This window comes from Astatotilapia calliptera, chromosome 14, assembly GCF_900246225.1.
Source record: "Astatotilapia calliptera chromosome 14, fAstCal1.2, whole genome shotgun sequence".
Classification (NCBI taxonomy): Eukaryota; Metazoa; Chordata; class Actinopteri; order Cichliformes; family Cichlidae; genus Astatotilapia; species Astatotilapia calliptera.
Genome location: NC_039315.1, coordinates 7,423,079 through 7,448,078, shown reverse-complemented (window position 1 = coordinate 7,448,078; position 25,000 = coordinate 7,423,079). Strand labels below are relative to the sequence as shown.

At 38.1% G+C, this 25,000-nt stretch overlaps 1 protein-coding gene across 13 annotated transcripts in view; it reads left to right on the top strand.

Annotated features, from left to right (window-relative positions):
• The window catches only part of tenm4 (teneurin transmembrane protein 4), a 198,362-nt gene that overhangs the window by 64,270 nt on the left and 109,092 nt on the right, over window positions 1-25,000 (top strand). For 12 of the 13 annotated variants that reach the window (XM_026192532.1, XM_026192544.1, XM_026192543.1 and 9 more), the window contains 2 exons: window positions 22,516-22,801; window positions 23,432-23,704. In XM_026192532.1, coding sequence (XP_026048317.1) covers window positions 22,579-22,801; window positions 23,432-23,704 — 496 coding nt within the window. In that variant the 5' untranslated portion in view covers window positions 22,516-22,578. Of the gene's footprint in view, window positions 1-17,226; window positions 17,249-22,515; window positions 22,802-23,431; window positions 23,705-25,000 lie in introns of those variants that run through there. The other variant, XM_026192535.1, reaches the window with a different exon arrangement.

Genomic DNA, 25,000 nt, shown 5'->3' with positions numbered 1-25,000 from the left:
ACGAGCTACAGTAGCCTACATGCAGATGTTGTTTTATTGAGAGTTTAGAACAACAGAGGCGAAAATTAAACCATGAAAGTGATATTGATAGGCATAAAAAGGAATATAGAGGAGTATACACATATAGTGTGTTCGTGTGTGTGTGTTATTTAAACGGTTGTTTTCCCCCCAAGCACTTTATCTAAATGCTGTTTTGACACTGAATAATAAAATATCACGTTTACATTAATAAGAAATATATATATATTGTGATATAATGTGTCTTTCTATTAATCGGCACATCAGTTTTTCCCATACTATGGCACATCATTGTTATTGAATCAAGTGACATTGTTAATGACCTGTAACTGCACCATTTCCTTTATGAATAGGACATGTTTTAATCTAAATTAAACTATTGCATATACGTACATGACTTCAATATGGCAACAGCTATGACCATTACGCAATAGCATCATTCTGCAGGCTTATGCTTAACCACAGTATTTGTGTTAATGGCGTTTCACACTAGTGAGGAGATAATTCCTGTGTGCCAAGGTGTAAATTTGAGCAGCTTTGATTTTAAGCACTTTAACATTCAAGATGAGGGTGTAATTTAGTTGACAAAAAGCTTTATTGTCAACTTATTTAATTCCTGTATGAAAATCTGCTTTTTAATATGGCTTGGCTATTATAAAATTGCTTATCTTTCTCAGTAATTATGACCTATCTGGAAGAAGTCATTTTTTATGATGCACTCAGGGTCAACATTGTATCATACAAAATCGTGTTGCACTAATTATATAAGCAATCATCAAAGTAGACTAGTAAATGAGCAAATTTGACTAGACCTGCTAGTTTGAAGTTCTTTTCAAATAATCAACCAAAGCTGTGATATTTAAGACCTTGGGGAATACTTACCTTGCCAAGTTGTCTAGGCAAGCAAATCCAAATCCTATACAGGAGCACATATAGTACTTACCATGTAGCTCTTAATACTCTACTGGAGTAGGCGTGCATAGTGATTACAGAACATACAGTAGAACCTTTACGATCTGTTTCGTACTTCAGTGTATTTGTTTTTTTATTGAGTCAAGATAAAAATGTAGATTTTTTTTGTATTGTCTTGCAAAAATATCTAATTGTACTGTATATATAGTGTATAAATAGGCCGACAGGACTCAACCCATTTACAGCACATTTGTGGAACTAAGCAGTTTGTGTACAAGTAAACTATGTTCAAACTGAATGGACATTCTGTCTTTTCTAAGAACTCTTGCAAATCCTCTATTGGCAGATGCTCATGTGGCTGGGTCCACATACTGTGTCAGTCACAAAGCAACCATAATGACAGTGCAGACATTGCAATGTGATTGTTTTCATTAAAAGGGCTGCGAGCTGCTCAATTTGGTAATGCTGTTTGTCCGAAACATGTACCCTCTGTAACTACAAACAGTTTTTTTGGTGAAGTGTTTCTCTCACTTATTCTTTGTTGTATTTATTGATTTAGCAATGAATGTACTAAAATATCAATTTTGGATGCTTTTAAAAAAAGTCAGCACTCCACAGTTTATCATTTTCAGCTTTACAACAAAAGCTTTGTAGTGATTCTCCAGTGGAGGGCTTTTATTTTGAAGCCCTTAGGCTTTTACAGTATTTCATGACAACTCAATCAGTAGGTTGAATTGTCATAAATCGGAACATTCGCTATTATCTGTTTAACTGGAACTGTAGGGACAAAACAAATTCAAAAGGACATTGACTCCCACGTTACTCTGGAGCAGAAGTAAATAATCAGATTATTAATTAGATAAAGATGTTGTGCCAATCTATACCCCGTGATGCTCACACAACGCGTCATGGCGTGATAGTTTTCCCAAGCCGGGATCATTATGTGACATCATGGTGGTCACCCCCTACTGTGAGGATGCAGTGTAAATAGAACTTAGTGTGGCATGCAGTGTTGTGGCTGTGAAAAAATCCCCCCAGCAACATTAAGCCTGCACATAGTCAACCTCATTGAAACTTAAGCTGCCAACTTTTGATGTGGATGAGATGATTTACATTCATGCATAGTTAGCTGGAAGCAACAGAGCTTAGAGTCAAATGTCAAACTCAAAATGCATTAGATTTATGTTACCTTTTGCCTTTTTGAAAACCATACATTTTCATTTTTATTTCATTAAAAAACTGAAATATTATTTGTCAGTTATGCTTAGAAAAAGAAAAACAATGCAAAAACACTTTCCATACTTTATTTTTACATATTCATATACAGGCGTCTATGTAAACCTGTGAAAGACTAAGTACATGCTTACTGCTTCCTGTTGTATCTGAATAAACTACAAGACTTCTGGAACGATGTCTTTTGGAAAGACAAGAGCAAAGTGGAGACGTTTGGCACCACCAAACACAGTATATCAGCACAAACACCGCATAGCAACTGTCAAACACAATGGTGGAGGAGTGATTCTTTGTGCTTTTTGCACAGCCACAGGACCTTGGCACCTTGCAGCTATCGAGTCGACCATGAACTCAAAGTATCAAAGCATTCTAGAATCAAACATGAGGGAATCTTTCCAACAGCTAAAGCTTGGCCCAAACTGGATAACGCTACAGGACGATGATCCCAAACACACCAGCAAATTGGAAAAAGAAGAGAGTCGAGGTGTGGCCCACTAAAAGTCAAGATATCAACGGCTGAAATACTGTGACAGAACCTTAAGAGAGCTGTGCTTATAATGTAATGAATGCTTGTAAACCTCAATAAGAGTTAAAGAAGAGTGGGTTAAAATTATTCCACAATGATGTGAAGCTCTGATGCAAACATAAAGGAAATGATTACTTCAAGAAATTGCTTCTAAAGGTGGTTCTACATGCTATTGAATCGCAGTGTACTTACCTTTTCAAAGTACTGCACAGAGTCCTATGAAAACCTTTTTCCATTGACTGTATGTGCACACAGAGGAGTCTTGTGTAGCAGTCGTCAACATTTCTATTGTTGAAACTATTAAATAAGAAATTCACAACCACTTTACAAGGAAGATAATATTTTGTTTGGGTGACTGAACTCATTTTTCCCTCGCAGAGATCCCTGCATCATACACATACACTCCATTTGCTGTTAAGTATTTTCTTGGAGAAAAATCTGTTGCACAATAGGACTTTATGTTAACCAGTTAAAAAGTTTAAAGCAATAGTATGTTTCAAAAAAATACATTTGAGAACATATCATGACAGATGCATTGCAATAGTATGCGGTTGCAGAGTTTCTGCCAGTATTCAGGTAGACTTAGATGAAAGCTGTTTGACTCAAAAGCTTTGCTTCTGGATTTATTTTTAGAAATTGGACTTTCGCGCAGCATATGGAAACACGGTTCTTGGATTATGCTGTATCATAAGCTGTGGATCAGAGTGACGTCTGTTTAAATGTGCCTTTTGTATGCAGAATCACTAGTCACTCAGGTTAAGTGATACCTCACCTGAAATCTTTTAAGTGTGAAATCACTGCATCAAAAGTAACAGCAGCTGTGGTTAGTCAACAAATGTTTTTGTATTTGTGCTGTCATTTTATTGCATGGCTCTTGGAACATTGTGAAGACACTGCACCCACTTGTGATATTGCTTTTCAAGAAAAGAAAGAAACTTTCACCATCACTGGTATGTCGGGTTTTGAGTATTGTTTTACAGTTACACGTATTTCTTTGTACATATAACTATTAGTAGATATAAGTTATGTTCAAAATTGCTGCTGCAATTCCTGCTGAAGGAAGTCACTGGTCATAAAAATCGTTTGATGGTCCTGTGCACTGACACATGACCTTTTACACAATAATGCAATGTGTTCTTGGATCAGAGAGCTTATTCCTAATTTCACAGCCAGCTTGCATTTTCAGAAATCCTATTTGCAGGCTAAAGTATTTTGCTGTCATTTTTATATGTAGTACATGTGCACTGCTGAATAAGTAATGGGGGTTGCCACAGCATGCATGCATTAACACTGTAGATCAACAGAGTTGCTCAATGCACTTCAAACCCACTAACTCTACTGAGTGCCCTCACAGCCTCTTCCAGTTCGAAATCATCTGCTTTAAAACGGCAGAAAGTATTTTTATGTAAAAATACATGCACCCTATCAGCCTAAATCATAAAGTGGCACTGCAAAATAGAAGAACCCCAAGCACTCTCTCACTCTGGTAAAAAAGAGATGGCAGACCCAGAAGCTGTGAGTGAAAATGAGTGATATGTGTGCACAGTTTCCTGATGTCACTTTATGAATGTTCCTGTAAGATTCTTGCAGTTTTAAAAAAAAATTCTATCAGCCTACAAAACTACTGGTTTAGAGGTGATGCCGTTTGTGCATATGCTCTGGTATAACATGATAGATTATATATGATGAAGCTTATTGATCTAAAGTGACACCCATGTTGCACCATTCTTATCTTAAAGCTGTTGGTAAAGTCACTCCTTACTTAGCTGCTCCTGGCTGTGGGGTGTTCCAGCTGAACAACAAGCTTTGGAAGCTGTCTGCTCCCAAAACATGTTCACTAGACATTGATCTAGAACTGTGTTGCCAAAATGTCACATTGCAAGTATAAGTGTTAACATAAGCCACACGGTGCGCAATTCCTGTGACATGTACTGCTTGTTTGGAATTGGTTTAATTAGGGCTGTGCGATATGACCAAAATCTAATATCCCGATATTAAGACATCTATCGTCCGATAATGCTTTAAATCACAAAAATGCAACATTTTCTGTAAATTCTGTGAAGCGACGCAGCTCGACTTGCGTGAAGTGTTTCCAGCTGTGCGTCACGTACCTGGAGTCGAGTGTTTTAACTGATGCATGAAACGATACATTTTTAGACATAGGTTGTAACAGCCGCCGTTTTCTTTGTGAGTATTTATTACACGGCGTGCTGCGGGGAAAAGCCTGTTCTAACGTTTGAGTCTAAGGTTTATTTTTTTTACCACCTGACAGCTCTTTTTTGCTTCTCATCCGTAAACACTCTGCATCTTTCTCATGATTCAGTTTATTTTGAAAAGTCTCAACAGGATCTTGAGCTTTATTGTGAAAGGTTTATGTGGAAAATAAACAAGCGGACACGCGGTGGTTTTACCGGTTGTTGCTAACATACAAAGCATAAAAACAAGCGCTTGTCTGTCTGTAGTGTGGTTATATTAAATATAAGAGAAAGACAGAACTTTAAGAAATTAATATAGCCACTACAGTGACCATCAAAACGATGAAAAAATATTGCCGTAAACAGTTTATTTTGCGACACCACGAAACAAACGATAGCATAAAATGAAACGATAGACGTTTTTATATCGTCATCTGATATATATCATTATATCGAACAGCCCGAGGTTTAATGTTAGGAAACTAAATAATCTGAATGTCCTCAATTTTGTCCTTTAATTTCTAAGTATTTAAGAAAAAGTGATCTGCTTTAATCAGTAGTAAAAGAGAGCTGGCAACTCTCTGTCTCTCCCTCTTGCCCACTGTGCCACCCACACAATGCCTTGTGTCTGTATTGCTCAGTTTCTCTTTGTTCAATGCAGTGTTGTGTAAAATGACAACTTGGTGAAAATGCTCACTTGATTTTTGGGCTTATTTTAAAGCAGAGGGATTTGCATTCCTCTTTTTTCCTTTTATATTTTTTCCCTTTTTTTCCTTTTTTAATTATACTCATGGACCAACCAACCAGTAGTTTGATGAATCTGCTATTCCACGATTACCACAACTACGCCCAGTTATCATCACTATCCACGATACGGTAGCATCACAGTTCTTATACATCCGATTTAATCAGCTCTTCTCTTAATTAATCTGCCTTTATGATTTCCACTTCAAATGTAAAACAAGTGTCAATAACACAAACATAATTTTGCACGTTTTAACCAGTGATGAATTTAATGCATGTTATTTTAATATTTTATCGTCGCTTCTTCCTAAGCGCTTTTGATCACTTTACAAAAATTAGCGTGCATTCAGTATAATATTTTAATTAATGCATTCAGTATTATGTTTTAATTAATGCATAATTTCTCTGTGAAACTGTGTTTTTATTGTTGCAGCTGAGCTGTTAATTGATTGTATGCTGCAGTCACCCAAGGTCAGTCTCTTTTAGAAGTCTTAAAACATGGCAGACTCCCAGAAACAATAAAGACCAGATGGTGCTAAAACATGTAAATTTCTCACAAAGACGTGTTGGTCACAACACTATATGGATGCTCTTCTAAAGAGTGCACTGAAGAAATATGTGCTAATAAAATGTGGAAAGTGCAAAAGAGTGTGAGATGAGGACAAAAATGAAAACGCTCAGCTCAAAGTGCAACTTCTGTGCAGACTAATGTTGGTGTGAGTCAGACCTTTAGTTCCCTTTATTTTCTTCTCAGCCTTCTCAGCCGCTTTATTTAGAGGAGTGCTATATGTGCCTGAATAGTTTTGCATGTGTTTGAACACACAGAGGAGCTTATGTGATTTAGATCATGACTGGGAACGGTCCTGGTATGCTGAGTTAGAAGAAAGTCATAGTAAAAATGAAACCGCTGTTGTGTAGAACACAAGTTGACCTATAGCAGCAATTATTTATTGTTGTCATCTGGCAGGCTCATAACTCCTAGTTCAGTGATTTATTTTTATTTGTTAACGTCGGTTCAAGGACTTCATGTCGCTGTGTGAGCTGTGAACAGTGTTGCAGAAAGTTTTCACCAATTTTAAATAACTTGAAAAGAAAATGATTAACAAGGCTGTTATGAAAAGAATACAGTGGTCTGGCCATCGCAAGTTTAAAACAGAGCAGATCATGGCTCTCAACTCAGTGAGTTCTCATATGAATAGTTGTTGGATATTTTAGACAAATCACTTGTCTGAAACCATAAATAAGCTATGTTGAACCATAATTGCAATCTGCTCATATGAAAATTTCTCATGTGTTTATTTTCATGGTAAATAGTCTACACTAGTTTTGTTTTGTTGTCATGGTTGGTTCTTTTCTATGTGGTGACTACAAGAAAATACATGTATTGTAATACACACTATATAGGAAGACCCAGTCTTTTTTTTTATATACACAATAAACTGCACATACCTGCGTATCACCGAACCCACAAGTAGTTCTTTACAGACAAATACTTTACTGTGCAAACGGTTTGAGCCTTCCCTTATTTCTTTATATTTTGCCTGGAAAATAGAAAATAGCCGCAGCGATTTAATACAGTATATAATGCAAAAGGTGACTTTCTACAATTCTAATGAGCTTGAAAGTCAGTATTCTGGATGGCCATACATAGCCTGAATGCAAATATTAGTTGTATCTCTTAGGTCCTGTGTCAGGACTTTGCTGGATTTTTTTTCCTGCAGTTTTCCAGTTTTCTTATTTTATTTTTAAGAACACATTGCACATATGCCAACTTTTCACCTCGTTGATGCAAAATGCTGTTCTTTTTCTGTCAAACTCTGTTATCTGTGCCATTTTTCATAGATTCAACTAAACAGACTGGAGCCAATTATGCATTTTTGTGGCAGGCTTATAGTACCAACGTTTACGCATGAATAATTTCCAGGTCAGTGTTAAATGGCTTAACAAACTGAAACTGAAAATCAGCTAATGTTGAAAAAAGAAAAGAAAAAAAAAACTAAGTCAGAAAGAAATGAAGAGTAGTTCTAGACTTTTGCACAATATTGTACAATTTTTAAATTATTCCGGAGTTGATATGACATAGAAAACATCTACCATTTATTGTTAGGTCTTTTTAAGCACTTGCCTCCTCTAATATCCTGTTCAGCAACCGTCAGCACCACAGGGCTAAATCTATTTGGGTTGACCCCTGTCTTGCATGCATATAATAAAAATGCCATAGCATATTCCTTGTGTGAATGGCATTTTCATGCTCTGAGCATGTTTTGTTTACAAGAACATCCACTGGGGCAGAATCTGTAAACAACGTATCTGGTGAGACTTTTTGTTCTTGATACGTATGAGAGATATACATATAAATATGAAAATGCTGCTGTGTTTTCATTTACAGCATTTAAAAGCTCTACAAGGTTTTTACAACCAGGTTGTGTATTTGGCAGGGGGAAGGTAGCACCATACCACCTTTTTTCTGTTTGCATATGAATGAGAAAATAACTGGCTGCCCTTCTGATTGCATTTTATGTTTCGTTTTATTTGGATGGTCGTTCACTGTACTGCGCTACAAAATATATTTTCTGATGACTTTGAAGTATTTTCTTTTTAACGTTCTGACTCTTGGGACAGATTTGTTTCTACTGTTTCTTTTGTATCATTGTATCATTCACGTACAATAATTATGTTTAGCTTCGTACATTTGGCAGCTATCTGGGAATGGTGAAATACATTGTGCTTTTGCAAATGTAGCAGTCTGCCTCCTTGAGTACTGAACTTGGGTCATGACTGATTAGTAATGCCTCATCTATCCTTGAATCGTTTAAAGTACCATTAGCATGTTTTGAAATGTAACATTTATTATTGCATTCATCATCAAGGGATTGCGGAGATGAACAATCTAATTCTAGTACAAGGTATCTCTTCATTTATTAATTCAGTTTCTGGTTCCTGACAAATAAAGCAATAGGTTAACAAGTTTTAGTTCATTTAAACTAAGTAATAAAATAATTACCTAATGTTCTATTTACTTTTTTATAGATTGGTTCTATGTTGCCTAGAGCCAGTGTCTACATACAGCTGTATTAAATTTCAAGAAAATAACAGAAATTTGATAAATAAAAAGTTCTCAAATGTTTTTTAATCTCAACACAAAAATCAAAGCACATGAATGCAGTGGATTTACAGTCATTTCCAAAGATGCCAAGGAATTAGCAGTGAGTGATATTTAAATGTTAGTCTTAGACATTTAAGTTATACAATGAGTATTTTCCAGTCAGTTAAAAGCAGCAAAGGAGAAGAAAGAGAAGTATAAACTCTAGGATTTGCTCCTGTGTCATGGAGTGGTGAAACACCAGCCAATGAGGATTTGAAGGAAAAACCCTGCTTGTTTCAGAACTTGTTAAACACAGAGATGGTGTTAACATGCTTTGTTCCAGCACCACTGCACTACCCCCACCTACACACACACACACACACACACACACACACACACACACACACACACACACACACACACACACACACACACACACACCCCCACCCCTCCTCCACTACTATATCCAAACACACCCCTTTTCAAAGTTGAGTAAACCTGCAGAGAAGCAGCGAAGGGAGCTTGGCCCTGATTTCAGTGCTGTGGAGGAGCCAGGGGGCCCAGGGGACACTCAGGTTACCAGCATCGAATCCTGCAGTATTAGCAGGGCACAGTGAAATAACAGCCTGCCATCTGGAACCTATGCTAAAGCCATCCTAGCCTTGGAGCGTTCAATCACACTGACCTCAATTAAGTGTTATTTGTTCAGTATTTTTATTCACTTCTTCCTTTGCCTGCAGATCTTTCTGTCCTGCGTTGTAATGTATTCCCTAACTGTGTCACATCCTGAGCAGAGAGTTTGTTTTTCATGCAGGTCTTCTATTTGCATGAGCTTTCCCATTAAACTTTAAGCAGGTCCACCTCAGAAGAGGCTTCAGGAGAGAGCACCATGAGTGCAAAGGAATAAGCCTGGTCTTTGTGTGAAAGACATGCTGCATGGTATGCTTGGTAAGAGTGGGGTTTTTGGGTGAGGGCTCATGCTCATGACTCTACATGGTCTTTCTTGACCCCACTTAAAAGGGGGCATGATGAGTGCTCTTGAGCAGGTCTTTTCTCTTTTCAGCCTTTATGGTACTCACTTTCTGCATTCAGAAGGGAAAGTTTTATTGTGATGTCCGTCATCAGTTTGGTATGGACAAAGTTTATTTCCGATGTTCTCTAAAACACATTTAAGTATTCCGTTATTGTTAGATGCCGAGTGTATTAGATTTATTTTTAAGTGTAAACATAAAATAAAATTACCTTTTGTCTGTCTTCTGTGAAGTGCAGATTATAATTTTCAACCCCAGCATGCCAATATTTTCTTTCCTCAATTTGTTTCATTTAACTTGCGACACAACCTAAAAGAATAAAAAAACGATCTCGTAAAATTAGATTTTTTTTTTTTTGTCTTTTAAGGTTTTCATTCAATGTAAAATAATTTAAAAACAGGTTTTGTTTAACCAATAATGCTTATCATGATGTCAAATCATTAGGGTGTTATTTTGTTTATTCTAGATATTTAATTGGTACTGGATTGTTATTTATTCTGACCTGTTTTAGTTCTTGACATTTGCTTGACTGGTGAATTGAGTCAGCCTGAGTTATGGATTGCACTTGAAATGGAGCCAAGCGAGTACATGTGTTTTGAAACACAACTTGGAACTGTATTAAAGTTAGTCACTACTCTGAAATGAATATAAAACCTTTGGGTCTTCGGTACTCAAATTCCATGGCTACATTTCTCTTTCAGTTACTGCTCTTTCAGAAAAGCCAGTTTTAATCGCACCTAACAATTCACAAATTGGATGTGGTCTGACTGGCAGCAATGGTTGGACACCCTTCAAACTAGGGTGAGGTTGGCAGTATTTTGAGAGACATGCCCACAGGAAAGGTGCCATACTGCTTTTTTTATACTGATGCTACTGAAAGTAGCTTTTAATTAGAATCTATGATTTATTTGGACTTTTCACTATGTTTGGATTAAATCTTTGAAACTATGTAGCAAATATAATGTTACACATCAGAGTTATTGAGTCATTTTCAAGTGAGAACCCAAGTAGAGTCCGTTTTGCTGCTGATTATCGGGACCTGGCAACACCAGAAATCAGATCAAATACTTCTGTGTACTGCAGTCAGAATTATCAAGGAATGCATTAGCATGGGGAGCGCAGCCTTGGATAACTGGTGATTAATCCCGTCCACGTTGGGCATCAAGTAATTTAAATGACATATTTAACATTGCAAAAGTTTCTATCACTGTGCCTAACTTTTCAGTAAGATTTTATCATTCAAGAGTCATACATCTTTGCTTTTCAGGTTTGATGCATTCTCACTCATAAAAATTTCATTTTGACTCCAGAGGTCTTTTTCCTTGATGCATGCAAAATATGCAAAAAGTGGGAAAGAAAGAGAAAGAGGAGGAAGAAATGATACTGCTATCCTAACAGCAGAAAGTTAAAGCAGTGGGAGTTATTGTAGCCCATAAAAGACAATTGGCATTTTATTCAGAATAAAGTATTAGTCTCCGTTTTTATTTTATTTTTGTTTATTCTTTTACAAAGGATGTGTTTTCTTTAGTGTCTATCACCTGTGCCACATTCAGGAATTCCAAAAAGAAACGAGAGGTGTATGAAGCCTCTCTTTCTTATCTCTATTTACTTTTTGTAATGAGTGAGCTCTGGTCAAAAATTGCCTGGTGCCGTGTGCCATGCTGTCAACATGTCACAGTACTGGCTGCATGCCAGAGATGCCAAGCAGGTACAGACTGCGCAGTGGGCATTTTGAATTGTCTGCTAAATATCCCCTGCCATCAGTGATAGACATCAATAGCAAAGTATGTCCTTAAAGGCCAAGAGACACATCCCAGAGGAATTCCCAAACAGGTGACACAGGGAACACTGCAGATGGCCTCTGAGCATGCTGCTATTTTTAGTGTACTTTTGCATAGATTTTCTGACTGAAGCGCAGGACATTATAACTACCCACCAAAGGTAGCATGCTGAAAAATAATGTGCAAGCATCAGTGAAGACCAAACCTTGATACATTACAATAATAATACATTTTATTTGAGGGCGCCTTCCTAAAGCCCAAGGTCACCTCACAAAGAGAAAAAGATATCAATAAAACAGTAGATTAAACTAGATTAAAATAATAATTCTCATAATAAATAATATTCTTAACCAATCATGTACACAGATTCTGCCAGCCTACATTTTGGTAGCTTTACAATAACTTAATATCCAAGTCTGGAAGCAGTGCACCCCTGTATCCATTTGGTTAATAGATCCATTAAGCAGCATGGTGTGAGCCGAGTGCGGCTGCTGTGTGGAGCGCAGGCTGACGTGTTAATTCTGGGTAATTTATTACCCTGGGTGTCGACGGGCACGGCGCTTCTGACAGATTCTGTCTCACTGGGATCACCTCAGCCTGGCTTCCATGGGCATTGCCTGCTTAGCAGTGACTTCAGCATGGGGTGCTCACATCCGCTGATGCAAGTATGATGTAAAACCCTTTAGTGCAGGAAAACAACAGTGAAGATGCACATAGTGTGGCATTATATCAGACTGGCTCTCTTTGAAGATAGAAGGCTAAAAGCACACCTGTGGAGAGAGAGATGGTAATCAAATGTACTCCGAATGTTATAGGCACTTGCTGGCTCTCATATGGTTTTATTTATGGAAGTATCCTTTTCTGTCTAGGGCCGAGCTGTTATTAAATTACAAACGCTGATTGTGGCCTAGAGCTGTAGTGATCAATCCTAATTTACTCGGAGAATTAAATTTATATATAAGAGGATGCAGTGCCCTGGCCTGATAGATGAAAGGGCATTTCCCTCTTATGCGCAAACAATCAAAATGGCTTAAAAAAGAGACAATACATATGGGATTTTGATTTTTGTTGTTGTTGTTTTAATAACATATAACACATGGCTTTCGCTGGAGAATAAAAGCTGCTTTAAGGACTGATAATAGATAAGCCAAAAAAGAAAATGCACAGGCGTTTGTGCGTGAGGATTTTTTGCAGGCCTCAGCACTGTCTAATGTTCAGCCGGTGGGATCAGAGAGTGCAAACCTCTGGTGCCTTAGAGGCAGAGAACGGGGATTGTGCAGGTCAACACAGCACTGCCAAACTACCCTTCAGCCATTTCATGTTATAATCAGTTGAGGGCAAATCAACATATGCAAATTCTTAGTGCCCTAAGAAAATCCTCTTAGAATTTTTGTCTGCACCGAGAGGATGGAAGAATGGATTTCTTTCTTCATGATCAATGTTATTAGAGATTTCTTTTTTTTAATGCAATTTTGCAATGCTCTGTTTTCAGCTCTAGAAAATGGGTGCTTTCTGTTTACAGTAGGCCACTGCAGCAGCCACGCCTTTTAAAACATTGCATCTTTATAGCCGGAGCTGTCATCCGGTCGATGATGAAGCTACAGGGTGATTAGCCCCACCCAGAGGCTGCTGAGATGGGAGATGTGGGAGGTGTGTGGTTGTCAAAGCAGGGCTTGTGGAGATGACTCAGTTAAGCACTTAAGAGTAAGATCATTGCCATGCAGGAACCCTTCGTCTAGCTTTGCTGCGTGTGCTGATTTTTTACTGTTGATATTGAACAGCTGCAGATTTAGTTGTCTCAACACGGTCGTGTATGCTTCTTGTTGTGCATCAGGTTATGGCGTGCGTCTCATGTTCTCGAGCTGATTCATTTTGCAAAGTGCAGCTAAGATCTTTATTATTGCTGTTGTGAAGAAACCTAATGACTGCAGTTTATGTGATTGATTGATGCTTTTATTATATACAGCACCTTCTAAGGTTCAGTATTGTACTTTGATCAAAGATGAGAATGCATCTGCATATAATGCATATAAATCTTTGCATAAATGGACTAAAACTATTAGTTTTTGGGCTGCTAACACTGAAATTCAGCTTTGCAGAGCCACTACACTGCCTATGATGGGATTTTTTTTTCATAAGGAAAAAAAGAAAAAACCCCCAAAAAAGTCCTCTAAGTTATATTCAGATATACAGACTCCTGTAGTGACAGTGGTGACAGCAAGACATTGCTAAGTCTGTGATGTTTGCAGTGCAGTTCTTTGTCCGGTCCCTACGTGAGTTATCATGAGGAAATCTCTGGACCCCAGTGTGGAAAGATTGTAATTGGTATCCAGCAGTACAAGAGCACTGCCTCACACTCTGCTTGCGGGGAGTTCTTCCACTCCTTAAGAGCAACATGGTGGCCGTTTATTAACCTCGTCTCCAACAACCTGTCACAGAGTAAAAAACAGAGCAGGGTATTTTCAACGTGCAGCTTGATGCTGGGATTGCACTTTGAAGAAAAATATGGGTTAGATGATCTGATTACTAGTGGATGGCTCTAAATGCTCCAATTATAGACAACAGGCTGGAGCTACTTTTATGAAGAAACTTAAGTTACATTTGACAGTGTGCTCTATATTGTGTACTACAGGCTTTCTTTGAGCCCTGCACAAGGAGATATGTATTGGCACAGTTACAGGAGACTTGAAGTCCAAATAGAAATGATCACTTGAGACAAATTTGGATGCAGTTTTTCTTTTGTTTTTGTATTACATTTTTTTGCTCTTTGTTGTATGTTGTATGTGCATAGATGGGGCAATAATCGACATGTCTATTTGCACTCAGGTTTCTGTGTTTAGAAAAAAAATGTTACTTAATAGGCAGATAAAATACACTGGCCAGCTAATGTATTTTACACTTACATGAGTGTGGTGCGTTGCTAAACATTATTCGTGCACCCTTTTTGGATTCAGTAACTGTAGGATCATAAAGGTGTGATCAAATCTGACTCATTTTGTAAATATTAGATTTCCAAGAAACAGGATACATTTTTTTATTATTATTTTTCAGGAGCACATAAGCCCCCTGATTTTTATGCTTTTGCACTCTTTCAAATGACATACTTTGGTAGTTAAATGGTACACTAATAAAGTGCTGGGAATAAGTTGAAAACATTAGCGTTCAGAGACTTTTTTGCACTGTATGTTAAGTAGCAGCATCAGTTGAATTACTCCTGAGGCCAATTCAAAGACAGCTCTGTATAGAAAAATATTTTTGGAACAAGACAAGTCATGCTGAGGTAAATGTCTAGAAGAGTAAAATACACTTTTGAGATGCCAAGACATATATTTAGGTATTCTGAGATCAAGGAAAGCAGAAAACTTACTGGTGTTAGCAACCTGCCAAGTTCATTTAAGCAAAACAACAGAAAACTGTTAATCAGGCCTGCTGATATTAAGACAGCATTTATCAAACCACTTTATAAAAATGAATTGCTCTTGCCTGCAGTGCAGACTGCTAAAATTACTAGAAATATAGCTACATATTTAACTTTCTCAGTTAAAACAGACAAAAACAAATTAAAACATTTCAGATGGCTAATTTCAGACATTTTGAAATTTCATCAAATGTTGCCAGCCGCTGTTGCAAATAACAGGAGACCTGCAATAGCCAGAAAGCTTAGGTCACCTGAAAGATGTTTGTTGATTGTATTGCAACGGGATTTTGTGGCTCAGCCACTGTTGGAAAGACTGAGTCATGCAAGCTGATCTTGGAAAAGTCAACACAAGAATCCCCCATCCCCATCATAATAATAACAAAACTTCACAACCTTTTTTGAGTAGCAGCTGGCAGTCTAGTTTTATTTTCATCTGCTTGTACTGCAAAATATACAGTACATCTCTGAGATTTCTGGAGTTAATCTAAATATATTGCAGTTAAATAGTTTTTAGGTAGGGTATATGAGTAGTTCCAAATAAACAGTTTTTAGAAATACAATTATTACTTAATAGATTTTACTTTTAAATTTTTCTATTTGCAGTATTTGAAGGCGGTCAGCAGCAGATATCGAATGTGTTCTCCTCTCTGAACCGCGTTATGACACACACATAGTCTCCACGCATTGAAGAAGGGTGTTTTTGTAATTCCGATGAATCACTCCTTAAAGCAGGAACTAGCACTACACAATATTTGTGTTCAGTGCATCATTTATTTGTAGCATTTCAGCCCCATAGACCTTCCTCTGGCTAAAGCTGCAAATTCTCAAATATTTTTAAGAATAAATATCAACGACGTTTACAGTAAGTTGATTATTGCTTTGCTGGTATTAGCTTTGGTTTCACTTCAGGCCAAACTATAAATCATTCAGGTCTAGCCTTTGCAGGGTAATGAGCATTAGTCCGCAGACTAATGAGAGACAGGTCACCACCGGAGCACTTCAGCCTAGTGGAGAGGTTCTCTTTCAAACCTGCGTGAACTCCACATTTATTTGCTGTCTCGCTTTTTCTTCGGGACAGCAAACCTTACCAAAACATATTATTTCCTGTCTTCCCATTAATTCCTAACATGTGTATGTACAGAACTCTGAATCAATCTTCGCATTCTGTATTTTGCCAAGGCCAGCAGTGTATATCAGTGGTGTAAAGTGAATAAATAGACTGCTTCTCTCTGTTATTTACCGGGCTGGTTTAAAAGCATTATTCCATTGCCTGCTCCTTCTGTCAGGGCTAAACCTTGAATTGCTTAGAGTGATTAGTAGCAGGGAGCGTGCTGCAGCACTGGTCCCAGACTACTTTTGTTTATGTAAAGGCTTTTACGCATTCTGTTTAATGTGCTGGTGGGGCTCGCTTTTGATCCCGGAAGGAGGCGGCTGTTGAGATACCTCCCCACCACCACTATGCCCCCTCTCCTCCGCAGCTTGTATTAGCACTACTGAATTCAGATCTGTTTGGCAGGCCATTCAGCCCCCCGACCCCATCTACCCAGCTCTTTTTTCCTCTATTGAAAACACACCTTTCTGTTGGCTGAGGAGGCTTTTCTATAGAGTCTAAGCATGTGAAAATTTTCCAGAAAAGAAATAAATGGAGCCTGCATGGAGCACTTCTTCCTTTCAATAGACCTTGTAGACAGTGTTACTGATATCTGCCCAATTTTCCTCTGAGCTGCACTATGAGCTGCTTGTAGGTGTAGATGTTTGTCTGCAGTGTTGTGAGCTTTCTGTCACAGATTATTTGACTATGTGACTTGATAAGTAAAAGTTTTTCACCTGATCTCTTATGCATACATTGCTTTAGCCTGATAACTTTAAAGGGGGAAATAGTTGCAGTTATTTAGTAAAACATGGGCAAACTTACATGAAGATACAGTAAATAGGCAGAAACAGAATTTGTACTATTTTAATGAGCTTGAGAGTCAAAACTTGGTATGACCACCTTTATTCTTCTAGACAGCCAGAACTGCCTTAGACAAGTTTTCTTATCATTCCTTCAAGTGATAAAGAATATTTCTAAGGAATAATTCTCCAGGCTTCTTGAAGTGTATTCCAAAGTTCTTCTTTGGATGTTGGCAGCCTTTTGTTCTGTCCTCTGTAAAGGAAATTCCATACTGCTTCAATAAATATAAGGTATGGGCTCTAGGGAGGCCAAACCATAATTGATGTGATAGTTTTCCATTGTGTGTTTTTCTATACAGGTATGCTTTTGCTGTATTGGCAGTGTGTTTGGGATCATCATCATGCTAAAAAAGTAAGCCATTGCCAGTCAAAAGATTTACATGCGTGATCTGACTGTACTTTTCTGTGGTCATCATCATCATCGTCTGTGTTGCATCAGCCTGTAAAAATTTTCCAACACCACTGGCTAAAATGCAGCCCCAAAGCATAAATGTTTCCCCCCTGGAAAAACAAATAGAGTTTTTCCACTTTTTGTTCTTTTGTCCTCCATCTTTCCAGTTTCCTCAAATTTTCTAAGCATAGACTGCTGATATAGGCCCGGTTTTTGGCTCATACCTCTTTGGGAATCCCTTTGTTGGTGCAAAAATGCTATTTTATGCTTGTCAAACTGTAGTATCTAAAAGATTTAACTCCAAATAATGCATTTTTATGACAGGCAGCTAGTAACAAAGTGTCTGAAGATATCAGGTACAGTACATTTTTTTTTACATTTTTATTTATTTATTTATTTATTTTTACCAATTTTCTCTTAATGTGTAAGTCCTTTGTAAGCTTAACAAAAAAGAGCATCCCTCTGAAAATAGTGAGCTACAAGTACTGGACTGAAAAATTAGCCAGTGTCAAAAGAAAAAAAAACTTGAAGAACTATTGCTCAAGATAACCTAAAATAAATGACAAGAAAGCTTTGTGCCTTAGAAGCAAAGTATACAGAAAAATAGACTTTTTGCACAGTATTGTATCTTTACAGTAGGTGTTACAGATAATACTGTTCTAACATTTTAATGATCAGTTGCAATATTATTTAGATTTAGTACATAGCCTTAAAACTTACATTCTTATTAAATTACATTTGCATAAAATATTTTGTTTCATGCACCTGAACATTACCAGCTGTTACTTATCAGCTATTATCTTAAAATAGCATCACTCATGAGGAAAACTTTAAATGCCAGTGTTTATGATCAATCAATTAAGAGATTTCACAAGCAAGTAATCTGTAATTGCATTGGAAAATACTCAAAGGAATTTGGTAAACACCGTGTGAAAATGCTCTAAGGTGCTGGAGTATGATATTAAATTCAGTGCGTTTAGGCTGTGCTATAACAATAATACCAGAGATATTTTAAGGAATCTTATAATACCAACTGAATTGTAGGTTACATCACATGGATGCGAAGCCTCTGCTTTTCCCTTCCATGATCCATACTTGGCACTGTTGTGATAACAGCTGAAGGACACATCATGCAAGGCAACATGGCTTCTGCTGCCACGGCTCAAATAGATTTTCTTCTTTGTTGGATTCACAAACATTTTGTTTTGCAGATTTTAACATATTATTATGTTAAATTGAGGTTTGTTTTGTGTAATTCACAATGGCGCTTACGTTGTGTTTATCAGCATGTTGTTTTGTCCTGGTTGGCTGGTCGGGCGGTAGATGTAGGTCATGGCAGCAGTCACACTGGGAGATGCGCATCTTAAATTATTGACCCTATCACAATTCTGTCCTAGGGCTTCTGTAACAATAGAAAAACAAACATGTTGTTGCCATAACCAAATATATTGTAAATATTTTCTCATTGCCATTTTTTTTCTCAGGGTCCAAAATTGCAAAGTCTTTACTCTGTGACGAATGTTACCATTTAGTCTCGAATACTGCATTGAAAAATCTATGACATGTAAAGAGCAGCAAGCAGTTAATTATAATGGAAAACAGGGTTGTGCTGCGAGAGAAGGCTAGATTTATATGCACCGGTGCTGAATAGCAATTCTCAGCACGCTGCTAATTGTTTGATGGATAGTACAGACCCATTTGCATTTATATTGTACCCCAATTGCCTCCCACCTATTTAGATCACATATTTAACTCCTGACACTGGACCAATGGCCATAGTAACCTCCAGACAAAAACCTCAACAAGTGCTTTAACATGAGCTTCACTAAGTTACTTTTGCACTACAGATAAACTACAGGTGGTTTATTTTATGCTTTGCTTTGCCAGGTTTTGTGAAAGACAAAAGACTACCTTTGGAACAAGGAACTCCTGCAGCTACAGCAGTTTCCACTTAATCACATAAGAATTGTCTTTAGCGTAAGTTTGTTTTGGGGAGTTGAGATGTGCTGATTATACAGAATTAATTGACTGCAGTTTGTTCAGCAAAACTTAACGGTAACTCATTTTCTAAGCAGAAATCAGTTAACCCGAGTAACCATTTATGAGCGGTGACGCTGATGTACTGGAGAACTGTGAAGATTTATAGAGGCAAGGTTTATTGCTTTTTAACACTGAATTAATAAGACTATACAAACCAGGTAAAAAATGGCCTGAACTAAAATTAACCGGAACCCTGGAAGAGATTGGAACAGCTGGCTAGTCCGTTTGTTAAAAACTGTATTTTTTATCATGCTAATATTCCAGGTTGCATGTCGCTGGTAGCTGGTTACGTTCCGTCTGAAAGCAGCAGCACTAACCTTTCTCCAGTAAGTTATACTGGTTTTAACCTTTCTTCCTAAGGAGTGAAATCCAGTTCCTGAAGAATGCGGATTTGCAAGTATTACTTCATAATTGTGACTTTTTCTTCGGGAGCTCCAGTGGTCTTTCTTTTATCTATGGTAGCTCATTCTAAGTTGTATTGGCTGATTGTGATCTCAGATGCACCTTGAAGTACTGAATGGGTCAGATGATTTTTAAATCTGTTCTTGCTTCCCAGCAGATATTTCAACAAGGACCTTATGCATCACTGTGTCTGATGACTTGAACTGACAATTCATTTATTATTGAATACTCCCTGCAAGCCCTTTTCTGTGGAACCACATTATTGCACTGCTTACAGCTGCTATACATCTGCTTTACACCCACAGACAAACCTGACTCTACCCTGGTCAGTTGTAGACAATGTAATTGAAAAATGTGGAGTCTGCAATTGCTTTAGAGAGGAAAATAGACCATCCATCATTTCTTTGTCTATCCAGAGAGACCTCAATTGATTTTGGATCATTCCATAGATATGCAGTTAGCGTCTTTTTGGCACTGCTCGAGGTCTGCATCTAAGGCTTTAGGAGAACTTTGTCTTTAGAATAAAAGCTTGATTATTATCTTCATTTTAGAGATTTCAGTTCATGGCAGTTATGTCTTTTTTACTGTTCTTTGTAAATAACTTTTCTTAGTCTTTGTAAAAATACCCTCATTAACCTTCTCCATCGGTGCTTCAAGGCACTTTGTTCATTCCCTTGAGCCTACCATGAGATGATAATAACACTTTAAAAATAGGCTTTGTATCACATATTACTTCTATTTTTTTAGTGAGTGACGATATAACTTGGAAAATAAAACCTTCTGTTTATTATCTTCACACAAAAGTACATTAGAATAACGGTGGTGTTTCCTTTGTTTTGGCACGCTCTCACAGGATTTAGACTTGGGCAGATGAAGAACAACAACAGCTTTGCTCTCTGGCACTGAAACACAATGATAATGTCAGATGTTGCTAAACACCGTTTCATTTTACAGGTGCCTTTTGTAAAAATTCTGACAGCAGCATTTAAGGTGGATAGGGTTTCAAGACTGGAGAACATTTGCATCCCATGTCATTTGTCACTGTGCATAGTCTGTTAGCCTCTTTGAAAAAACTTCACGAGGTTTCCCATGGTCTCAAAACTACATCTCATTGCATACTAGCCGATTAGTAATGAGGAGGAAGGGCTGTGCAGAACAGAGATGGCCAAAGCACTGAGCCCAGCTCTCAGGAAACAAAAACAATGCACTTTACAGAACATTCTTGAAACTTTAGAAAGCTGCTTGTTGTCTGGTACCTCACATTTGCATAGCATCAAGGATCTCGAGTAAAAGGTAAAAATTAGCAACTCATACAGGCTGCATTTGAAATGTTGGGAGCAGCTGAAGTGCTCTTGTGGCAGAAGAGTGGGAGCATTCGCACTACGCCCCCCCCCCCCCCCCCAAAACCCTCCACCTCCCCATGTGGCAGAGGTCCTGCTATTGAGGCCTCAAGTCATTAATCACCAGGATCTTTTCAGCTGTCAATACGTACAAAAAAGAAAGCCCCCAACTCCAACAATGGCATCTTTGAAAAATAAACTTTTTTTGGAAGAAAGGGCAAATATAGTTCACTACGGATTATTGTTTACTGTTCTGTCCGGCACAAATCTCATACAGTATTCATAAAGAGCTTATCTTGTGAAAAAATCCTTGTCTGAACAGCGCAGCCATATTGTCAGTTAAACCTCCCAGATTTGCCTGGTGTGTTTTTTATCTTTCGTTCAGAGAGCCGTCTTCTAGCGTCCAGTGAGTTGCATCCTGCGTTTGGTTATAGTAATTCATTGTCAAGTGTTGAGGCAGGCAGAATTGAAAAAGAACCCTGTGGCATGAATGGTAAGGTGTTCAGCTCGTGAAATATAATTATCATGGCAATGCATTTGGATGAAGCAGAAATACAGGTTACTCTGAGCTTCAGAGTGAACTGTGATCAAGCATTTTTGTAAGGTTTCCATTCATAGTGACATTTGTAGATGTGATCAAATGTTTTTATATCCACGTGGTCACTTCGAATGTCATATTTGCATGACAAAAATTGCTGTCCACTGTACTAATACCCATTGATTTATGTCGTGCTTCTCTAAGACAGCAACGTCTTGCAGTTTTATCTTTATTTTCTTCTGTTTTCACTTCAACAGTTTGTCCTTGACGCCAAGAAAATAAAATGCACCACATAGCTGAATGCCTAAAGTTCTTCTCTGTGTAGATCTTATACTCTGTGTTCTGTTTGGCAGTAGTAGTTTTATGTTGCAGATTTTAATCATCTCTGTGGGTTCAGAGTAGTCTTAGATTTGTTTGAAACCTCCGTTTCCAACTGGTGATGATTTGTAACTTATAAACAACACAATTCATGGAGGGACACCTGCCACTTTTACAGATGCTGGAGTCCCAGCATTTCTATGTGGCACATAAAAAAGAATATTTGTGGGAGACTTGCACCGTAAACTTTATAGGTGCAAGATTTGTTGTGCAATATTTTATGAAATCTAATCCTAGTGGTTCTCCGGGCTCTCATTGTGTGTGCTGAGCCATGCATGCGCTGTTCGGGGGCATGCATTTGCATTTGATATGTTTCTGCAGCAGCTTGGTTAAGTGTGTGTATGTGGGTGTACGGAGATTTTTATTTGAAAATAGTCAGTAATGGCTTTTTTTAACATACTACCATTATGCTTCCTGAAATGATATGAGCATGTTTGAATTAGACATATTTTATACACATTTGAATGCCTTAACTTTATTTTGGGCGATGATAAAGGCTAAAATATTTTCTTTTTCTTTTTCTTCTACAGAACTCTCAAACTAAACTGGCATTGTAACACACATTTGATTTTGGAAGTAGTGTGGAGGCAGCCATGGAAGTGAAGGAACGTAGACCCTACCGCTCACTTACTGCTCGGCAGGACACAGAGCGCCGTTACACTAGCTCCTCAGCAGACAGCGAGGACGGTAAACCCAACGCAAAGTCCTACAGCTCCAGTGAAACACTAAAAGCCTTCGACCATGATTCCAGGATGGCTTACGGGACCCGTGTCAAGGAAATGGTTCATCACGAAGTGGATGAATTCAACCGACAAGGTTAGACAAAATAGTAGATGAGAAAGTGTCATTAATATCACTTGGTATAGCTAGTAGCAGTTTATTAGTGATATGCATCATCATTTTTTAATGATGAATCTCTTATTAATTTACATTGAGTCGCAGTAGAGGTCACTCAGCATCATCCAACTATTAAGTAAGGTGGCTATGGATTGAACTTACCATGGCAATGTTAAAAACTGCATGGAGGACATGCACACTTTCACCTGCTCGCTGAAATGCATAATTAATCATTTAAGTTTAAATGAAATATGATGGTAGATTTAAATTTGCTTGCCACTTGATGTTGTAGTTCTGCTTTTGCAGAGCAAAAGCAAAAAAAAGGGCAACATTTAAATACAGTAAAACAGGGAATTGAGTTACAATTTGCCCCAGTGTAGCAAGACATAGTTCTGATAAGGTACCCTAAAGTGAATATAGTGAAAGCATATATGTTAAATGTCCCAATCCTTCATGTACTTGCAACTCCACGACCACTGCTAGTGAAACCTTTGCTCTATAGTGTTTTCTCCGCCCAGGCCATTAAATTGCTGTCATTTTCCTGCACTGAATACTGTTAATTATGTTAAGTGATGCAGCTAATTATGTCTATCCGTTGGCTTGCTGTAGGGGCAGACTTTTCCCTTCGAGATCTTGGCTTTGGAGATGCCCTCCCATCGCATGTCGCCACATACAGGACTGACCTGGGGATGGCACACCGCGAATATTCAGTCAGTGTGGGCTCAGATGCGGACACGGAGACAGACGGCATTATGTCACCAGAGCATGCAGTCAGATTATGGGGCCGCAGCAACACCAAGTCAGGCCGCAGCTCGTGCCTCTCCAGCAGGGCCAACTCCAATCTAACTCTGACTGACACAGAACATGAGAACACAGAAAATGGTAAGGAGCTTTTCTCTTTTTACTTTTTCTCAGCCATTCTTTATCAAAAAGCAGAGTCTGAATTTTTTTGGTTTATTTTGACGCTGGTGTAAACAACGTAACATGTTGTTTAACAGGAAAAGAAGAACAGCGTGAAATAAAGTCACAGTTTTAGACTAAATGATTATTATGTTAGGTTGAATAGTTTTTGGCATTGCTCAACTGGACTTCTTACAAAGACAAGATGAGCTGCAATTAAACATGACAGTTTCATTAAGCCTTTCAGATTTTTGCTTGATTATATCAGAAATTGGCCCAAAGACCAGCATAATTAGGATGTGACTCTAAAAGGAGATGCGCTTATTAGTTTTCAGCACGATCAGAATTATTACCTGCCATTACCTCTGCTTTTTGTTTAGGGATCGCTTTATTCTTGCTTTCTTTCTGCTGAATCTGTTGTATTGTATTGGTCTTTGTTGGACAATGATCTGTCTTGGTGCTTCTGTTTTGTCCCAGAGCGCATGAAGTCTTTGTGTGTTTGCTCAGAAACTCACATATAAACCTCTTTAAATGAAAATTAAATGTTTAGCCTCGTTAAATGTCCACGTGTTCTACGTTGTATGCTGGAAGACATGAGATAAAAGAGCAGTCATCATCATGGCTGGGGTGAAAGGGGGGCTGTGGGGTGGTGTTCAGTAACAGGCTCAAAGATACAGATTCAAACAGCCGGGATCTCATATTTAATTAATCTAAGGAACAAAATTGTGTCAACCTCTGGGGGTGGGCCCAACTTGTCATGGCTGGCGATCGGGAACAAGGGTTAACAAACATTAGCAGCGCATTACTGGCCAAAGGATCATGTTATTCATTACATACATTTCACACTGTATTGTATTCTGCGTTCGCTCTTTACAGCGAGCACAGAATACATTGGCATTCTGATACATCAGGTGACCCTGTATAATCAGCTCCTGTCTTTCTCAGGAATCAGTTACCAGTTCAAACATGTAATGCTGAATGAAATTACAGTTATGTTATCAGTAGTGCTATTGTGTGTCAGCCGAGTCAAAGGTGAATGGAGGGAGACATATATCTGTGCATGCTACAGTATTTCAAGTGTTTTTAGGGGTATTACAATTCCAGAGCCTGACTTTACCTGCGACAAAGAAAACGCCGGAAGGGAATAACAGTTTTGCTGAAGCTACTTGTTAAATTGCAGATTAGCGAGAGCCGTAAAGTTGTGATATTACAGAATTCTGTTTGGAATATTAAATTTGGATGCTCAGTCCCGCTGTGCCTGTTTGTCAGTAAACTCTG